A 7,967-nucleotide genomic window follows, 5' to 3' on the forward strand; every position below is an offset into this window, starting at 1 on the left:
CACCAATGAGCTCTAATTTGGCTTATGTAGCTGACATCAAAGTCTCTGCTTGAAGATCAGTTGCTCAGGAGCACAAGAATTGCACATACTATCCCTGATCCATTTTGATACTCTGAGTCTTTAGAGTACTCTGTATGTGCAGATACCACTGACATCAGCTGTAGCTCTCTGCTTAACACCGGGCTCTGGAACAGCCAACTCTAAGATGCCTGAGGGCTGAGAGGGCCCTCAATGACCTTCAATAATCAAAAAACTTAAGCTCTGGTCCAAGTAAAACTCAGTTACCAGGTCTAGGGGTCTGGAAAAAGCTGATAACTGACCGTAAGGACTAGGTTAACCAAGAGGGCTTTCCTGCTTCGTGTGAAGGGGATTGCTGTGTGAAGCTGAGGTAGAGGAGGAGCTTCTCAGACTTTCCAGTTGATGGCTGAACCTGTGCCTGACCTTCAGCCTGTACCTTTGCTTTCTTGTTGCAATCATCTAGTCACTTCTCTGTGTGTTTGTTTGTAAAGGTTACAGGCTAAGAGCTAGATAAACTTTGGATTTACCTTTAATTCATGATCAAAGAAGTGCAGTTTACTGCTTGGCTGCCCTACTCTTGGCAGGCTGCCACAGCGATAGCTGGGGAGTCCGGGATTTAGGGTTGATTTGTGTGCCCAGGATGTGAGCCAGAATGACAGAACCCCAGAATGGATGAGGTAGGAAGGAACCTTTGCATCTATCTGGTCCAATCTTTGCTCCAACAGGGCCAAAAGGAAAATATTTCTGCTCCCAATTCCTATGCTTTGTGCTACAATGGTAATGGTCTTTGACAAGTAGGAAGGGTGACAGCAAGCATAGGGTATGAAAGGAAGGGTATGAAAGGAAGGCAGTGGATAGCACCAAGTCCTGTAATAAAATCTCAAGAATTCAGAGGGGGATAGATTTGCCTAAATACAATGTGCTGTGCTATATTATGTAGGTTATGCCCTGTAGGCCTTGTACAATTTTAGACTGATTCAGGGAAGATAAATAAGACCTTTCAGAATACAAAATGGAGACATTAAGTCAAAACACAACGTATTTACTTGCAAAACAAAGAAACAAACAAAAATAAACAACCCCACAAAATGTGAGAGTATTAATTCTGTCTCTACGAGACAGAAGAAACAGAAGATCTGTTCAGGTCCCTTTCTGATAGTTCCATGGTTGGAAGCAGTAGAAAAGATCTCCAAAAGACATGATTGTTGACAGTGTTCTTTCAAGGCCTGTCCTTTCAGTCCTGTCCTGGCACAGGACTTCTGTGAACGATCTTGGATTCAGCAGCTCTAGCCCTCCATATCTTCAGTCCTCTCCAAAGAGGCTCAAAATTATTTGTGAGACCTCAGAACACCAACCAGCAAACCAAATGAAAGAATGAGTTTGTCTTAGTTCTGATTAGCAATCCATAAAATGCCAGGTCACACCAGTGGAATATTTTGTTTTCACAGCATTTCCTCATAAAATAAGGCATTGCAACAAAAAGAGTGGGAGAGCAGCTCAGACCTAGGGAAATGTGGATTCAGAGGTCAAAGTAACAGAGTGGAAAGGAATACTTCTTAATTCCATGTTGTACATGTATAAATAAAACAACTTTTAAAGTCATAGCATAGATGGAGTTAAACTGAAAACAGAAAGTGAAAGTGGCTTGGCCACTCACAACAACTGCAGTATAAGCAATAAGTGGATAGCAGCTTGTTGTGCTGTGGACATTCAACTCAAGCAAAGCAGCTCGGCTGCAAACTAGACAAAGACCTGCTCACCTCAACAGGAAAAGTCTCAAGGTGGCATAAATGGCCTTTGAGGTCCATCTTACTTGTGTACTGTTTCCCTGTCTCTAAAAAAGCCATTTAAATGTGCTATTTAGAAACACCAGGTGAACTCCTGGCTATTCCATGGTAGCTAAAAATAAAGACTAGGATGCATTTCTTTATGTATCAGCTTGACATATATAAATATATTTCTATTCTAGCTCTCTGTGTATATTTTGTTGACAAATGTATCCACAAAAGTAATTTGATTTTCTAAACCCCTTACCCAGAAATACTCATCAAATATTCTGAGTGATTACATTCAGACAGCATCTCAAACCCTGCTTTTATTGATCTGTGCTGACAGTGTGGGCCACTGAAAAATTATTACTACACATAGCAAAAGCAAATGGAACTAAAACATAATTAATTAATACTAAAAATTTTATTATTTTCATCTGAAAATGATGCTAAAAACATTACAATAATTTAGTAAGTTTACGAATGTGGTATTCAGTTATAATCCTTGTACAGTGTAGTACTATGTGCTATATAGAAAACCAAACATTTATTTTGAACAGTATTTGAGAAACCTGCTAATATGCCTGCTCTGGAGTAAAATACCTTTGTCACTGATAGTACACTTCCTAACCTGTGCTGTGTTTGCTCAAGCGGCTCCAGCAGTAAACTAGGTCCCTTTCAAGTGTACTTTGATCTGTGTCACAAATTGACAATTTCATCAGAAAACAAAGTGAAGACTGTTGAAACCTAGCCATGTTTTATGGAGAAATAACTCCAACACATACTTCTAAATACAGAGAAGGAACTGAACCAGACTTGATCAGAGTACCCTTCCTGCAGTCACAGTGTTTTCTGTGTTGTGTTTGGCCGACGGTAGAACACAAATAGCAAGCTCAGCTATTCTGTAATAATCAAAAATTTATTGGGAATGTGTACAGAAAAAACAACCATGTAAAGAGGTAAGCACTGCTCAAGGAAAACCACTGGCCATTTTATAGTCAGTGGCATTTCACAACACTGATGTCCAAACTGTGGAAGGTGAGATAAGCTCAGTGTCGCTCAAATAAAAGATTTATTTTCTCCATTCAGGTCAGTCTTTATTAAATTGTGCCTTTATGAGTCTCCAACCTGCAATAGAAAAAAAAAAAAAGAAAAAAAAAGACAGTGTTTGAATGTTTTTCTAAAGAAAGATGAAGTACTTAAGGCTTAATTACGATATGTTGATAGTATTCATACATATTTATACTAGTTGGAAATTTAAAGTTCAGCAATTAAAACACATGAAGACAAGGAATTATTTGTAGTCCTGGGACTATCTACTCATCTGTTTGTTAAAAGAAACAGTGAAAAGGAAGGTATACTAAAATCAAAACACAAATATTTCTGTGATGAAACAGTAAACAAAGCTGATGCCTCCAAGAAGCGGTAGGCATAAAATTTCAGCTGTCCATGCTCTGTATTTGCAATTATAAACGTATTTGGTGGTTATTTTAAATACGTTCTCTGTCCAATGGACAAACCTGCTTGGTGCCGCCTGAGTGCTGCTGTCCATCTATTGAGAGTCTGTTGAATGGGATGATTTTCATTGTAGTTTTCTTCATGGAGTACCATCGGTCACGCCACGTTGCCCATATAATGCCGTTGTCATATGAATCTGAACCAGCATCTCTGGATGTGTACGCACCACCTAAAAGTAGCAATTTGAGCAAAGTATTTAGTTGTTTCTAAATGATTAATGTGCCCATCCCATACACAGTCGTGGTACCAACACCTCTGTGACATCCCTGGGCATACAACACACTGCACACAGTGCCCCTCTCCCTCTCTTTGCTTCTGTCAGGGTCAAGAATTCCACTTTGGGCTGGAGAACTGACACAAATTGGTGTTAATATAAACAATTATTGAGAAGAATGGACTACATCAGCTTTGGAAAAAACAGATGACAAAATATTCTCAATGAAAGTGACCCATTTTCCTTTGACATTGAAATGTGGTGTCCTTCGTTACATTTGTCCATGCAAAAATACGTATTTAGAAGATATTTCACCTATATAATATTGTCCATTAAGGTGACCAGCATGGCATCTGTTCATCCACCATCCAGATCCATCTTGCTCAGCACAGTTGCCCTCAAAGTTGTCGTTGTCATTATCGTAGGTGCTGAAGCGCATGCCATTATGGTAGGTATAGGATTTGTCACTTGGATCATCTCCAAAATCAAAGCCATCAAAGGCATCTCCAGCTTCACCACCAATAAAGTAGGCATAGGTCAATCTGTACTTGTCTTCTTCAGTTCCCACTTTGAATACCGCATAGTCAGCAGTGCTATTAACAGAGGATAACAGTGAGTATAAGCATGCTGCGTTCCTAGTATGCACAAATGAAATATACGTAGATGTTAGAACTGCAGAAAAGGGATTGAAGGCATCCTAGCATGTAATTTTGTAAAAGGGTTATTTTTAAACGATTGTGTGAATTGTTTCAATGACAGACATCCAATCAGTTTTTGTCATCCACCATTAGATGTGTTTTTTGACTCTACTGTTCTTTAGTGACGCACAGAAGACCTACGTTACACATCCACATACGTGTTTATCTACCAAGTTGCTACTGCTTAGGCTTACTCAAGTCACAAGGAAGCTCTTGGTGGAAGGAAGAAATAGGTATCTCAAAAAATAAGAAAGGTAGTAAGCCCTCCTGGAGAATGGAAGACAGAACTGAAGAAACTTTGAAGAGAAGAAACAGATTTATTCTGCCTAATCAACGAGGGCTTCTGGCACGTGGCCTTCAGACAGGTACACGTGAGGGCTGCTGTCACAGTTAGGAGTTCAGGAGCCCATGCATATCTCATGCATCTTGACATATCTAACAGTGCCACGCTTTTTTTAGGTCTGTACAAACTAACAGTACTGAAAAAGCAGTAGGTATTAAGATGCCATTTTCAGAGGCTTCATGAGCAAATACCCTTTTTTGCCAGACCAGTCCTCCAGTTCTATTCGCAAGGCATATGGCAGAGTGGACTGAGTAGTTATTAAGTGAATCTTTTCATTGCCCAGCCAAAATTCTGTGGTGTCATCTGGAGACAGATGTCCAAATCCTTCCTTGTACTGAACCCAATTTCTCCGGAAGTCCTCACTCCCATCCAATCTCTGTAAAACAACAACAAAGCAACCCTCAAAAAAACACACGTTACGCACTTCAGGTAAGCAGATGTAAACAGTTCTTGATGCAGTACGCTTCCTTATGATAATAATACCCTAGTGACATACCCTCTGTAACACTGTCCAGCCGTTGCCATACTTGTCGATCTCACAGTAGACTAGGAAAGACTGCTTAGCTTTTTGAGGCTTGATGAAGTAAAGACCACTTTTTCTTGCACCTTTATTTGCAATATCTTGACAATCTGAAGTAAAGATATTCAAAGGATTGTTACTAATCTATAGTTCTATCCTCACACTCTATCCTCATATTTGATATGGTAACTTTTGCAATGTAAGAAGTTTGGTTAATTCGATTAATAAATATTAATAATAAATTCGATTAATAAATATTAATAAAAAATATTGTTTCAAATTTTGCAGTTTAGTCTAAGTGTTTAAATGTCATTGCCATAAAAAAAAGTACTGAAGGTCACAGGACCTGTGTAAAATCATTCTATGATTCTATAGAATCATTCTATGATTCTATGAATACGAGAATGTTCATTTCACATGGAATTTAAGCAACTTATGTGTAGAATACAGTCATAGCACCAATTTCTACAGCAAAAGCCAGCACTTCTGGAGTTAAATTTTTCTAGGTCAATCAGCAGAAATGTAAGTTCTGTAAGTAATTCTGTAATGCAAGTAATGATTGTAAGTTATCTTCCTAAAATCGATCCAAGCATTGATTCCAAAACTTGCAGTCTTACATCTTTGCACAAGTCTATGATCACAAGATCCTTATCACGCCTTAAGATCACAAGAACCCCATCACTGCAATGCTAACTGGCAGCACTTGTAACTGAATCAGACCTCCACCATACAAGAAGCATTTTGTGCACCTCTTCCAGTTGTCTCCTGTATTTCAGCAGTATCTTTGCATGGTTCCTGACAGTGTGACTCGAGTTGAGAAATCTTTTGTTTCAGCTGTGAGATCTTGTTGCTGTTCATTATGTGCATATCTGTCAACTGTCTGGAGAGAGAGACATAAAAATGGCTTGTTTCTTCAGCTGCTTCTTATTACCTGCACAGATGCCTAACTGAGATAGCATGCTGCCACATACATCCCCAGTCTCTTAGCACTGGTATGTAAAGTTGAGTAAAACAGCCAAAATGGGAATGTACATGCTTAATCTCATGTAAAACCTGACTTGCCTCTAATCAGCAAAACTCAAACCACAAATTAATGCATGATTGTAATGCCGTGGAATGTTTTCCTTTGCTCTCCTTAGCAAGTTATGAATTATTCTTCCGTAAGTGTGGAATTTTACATAAATTATGTAAACTGCCTCAATGATCAGAATGTTTAAATCGTATTTGATATAATGCTGTAGAAATAGAGATTTTGCTACTTTCAGGTCAATAAAAATAGCCTCAAATTTTACAAAAGTTAATGATGTTTTTGATTCTATTTTCAGTGTCGGTTTACTGAAGACCACCATTGAGTTTATAATAACTTATGAATTATACCTGTGGAACTGAGCTGATTTTCTCAGATATATGCTGTGAAATTAGTCAGAGTAAATGATTGTACAAATATTTCATATACTCTACAAAGGCACATTAATAAAATCTCTATAGTTCATGAAAAAAGAAATTATCAATGTCTAATGAAGCAAAAGAAACACAAATAAAATCACTGCCAGGCTTCCTAACATTCCTATCTTTTATTTGCACAATTAATGGATAACACTGATGAACCGAAAATGCACTCTCAGATCCTCATGGTTGTTTTGTGCCTTGTAAGGGAACTTCTAATGACAGTGTCTAATGGTCAACATAAGCACAAAACCCCTTTCTGTTATTGTTAGTAAAAGAAGAGAAAGAAAATGATTTGGATTATAAAGTGCTACGAAAGGTCAAAGATACCTACTGTATAGTATTTTCATGAGCCAAAATAGTGTTTTCATATCTGATAATTTCTTCAATTATTTTCTTGGACTTCTGAGTCAAACTCTCAACTGATTCTGAAGGATAGACAAAGGTATGAAATTATTGCAGTTTGGCAAATTAGAAGAACAAGACAGTGACAACTTGTTCAATTATGTAGCTATTTCTATATTCTCACGTGGTAGTGTCTGCTTCTCTGAAGGATAGATGGTTTTGATGTGTTGGATCAAATATTCTATTGATCCTGTGGAGTTAGTAGCTTGCTGCAGAAGTCTCTCAATTTCTAGCAGTTCACCATCCGTAGTGAGACGGTATTTGTTAAAGAAATCTGCAATGCCACAAGTTGTGGGGCAGTAGCTACCCTAAAGAGAAAGGAATAATAGCAGATAATGTTTCAGTAGCAAAAATGGACAACAGAATATTTGGGCAGGAGAACAGTTTGTACAAATTATTGCGGGGAAAAAAAAAGCATAGACATTTACCCCTGTCTGCAGTACTACAGAATTTATAGAGGTTTTAGTTTCACACCATATATATATACCCAGACTTAGAAATAAATTTGTACATGGTGTTACTTGTAGTGTCTTTAATATACCTTTATCAGCAGCGTAGCTGCCTTTCTCAGCTTACCGATACCAGTCAAGAACAGGTTTGAGCACAGTGCATTTAATGAGCTTTGAAGCTAACAGTGAGGATCTAATGAAGCTACAAATGGCGGTTAGTAAGTGGTGTAGGCAGGCTTTGACTAGACTCTTAATGTAAAAGAAAATGATACTTACAAATCGCTCGTCTAATATGCAGCAGTTTTCTCTGGTAGCGATGTACTGAAGAGAAGAAACAAGACCACTTTCAGTGAGTTTCCTCCAGAAGCATTCTAAGCACTGACACTAACACTCTGCACCAACACTTACCGCCATGCTGGTAGAGAAGAGCAGGGAGAGGAGATGCCCCAGAGGCACCCATCTGCCCAGCTTCGGCCCCATCTCACTGGGTGCCATCTGTAGTGCCAGCAGCTGAAACTGTTCCCCCCAGCAGCTGAGGCAGCACCTTTATGGGCTGCCAGATTTGGCCCCAGAGCAGGGCAGCAGAG

The 7,967-nt window shown here is 38.7% G+C and overlaps 1 protein-coding gene across 1 annotated transcript; it reads right to left on the reverse strand.

Moving 5' to 3' along the window:
- Positions 1 to 2,687: 2,687 nt before the first annotated feature.
- On the reverse strand, positions 2,688 to 7,967 carry FGG (fibrinogen gamma chain). Its single transcript, XM_048942960.1, has 10 exons — positions 7,789 to 7,967; positions 7,657 to 7,701; positions 7,056 to 7,239; positions 6,861 to 6,954; positions 5,830 to 5,960; positions 5,057 to 5,190; positions 4,752 to 4,936; positions 3,835 to 4,112; positions 3,308 to 3,474; positions 2,688 to 2,915 (listed from the first exon to the last, which is right to left on the reverse strand). Exons 1-10 carry the CDS (start codon positions 7,873 to 7,875, stop codon positions 2,901 to 2,903), a joined length of 1,320 nt encoding a protein of 439 aa, XP_048798917.1. The 5' UTR covers positions 7,876 to 7,967; the 3' UTR covers positions 2,688 to 2,900.

The sequence above is a fragment of the Lagopus muta genome, chromosome 4 (assembly GCF_023343835.1).
Source record: "Lagopus muta isolate bLagMut1 chromosome 4, bLagMut1 primary, whole genome shotgun sequence".
Lineage (NCBI taxonomy): Eukaryota > Metazoa > Chordata > Aves > Galliformes > Phasianidae > Lagopus > Lagopus muta.

Excerpts from the sequence above, each read along its gene's own strand:
- FGG (XM_048942960.1), bottom strand. The coding sequence starts at position 7,875 with ATGGCACCCAGTGAGATGGGGCCGAAGCTGGGCAGATGGGTGCCTCTG. Across the intron at positions 6,955-7,055 it reads AGAGAAGCAGACACTACCAC|AATCAGTTGAGAGTTTGACT; the intron begins GTGAGAATATAG and ends TCTATCCTTCAG. Across the intron at positions 4,937-5,056 it reads GCTGGACAGTGTTACAGAGG|AGATTGGATGGGAGTGAGGA; the intron begins GTATGTCACTAG and ends GTTGTTTTACAG.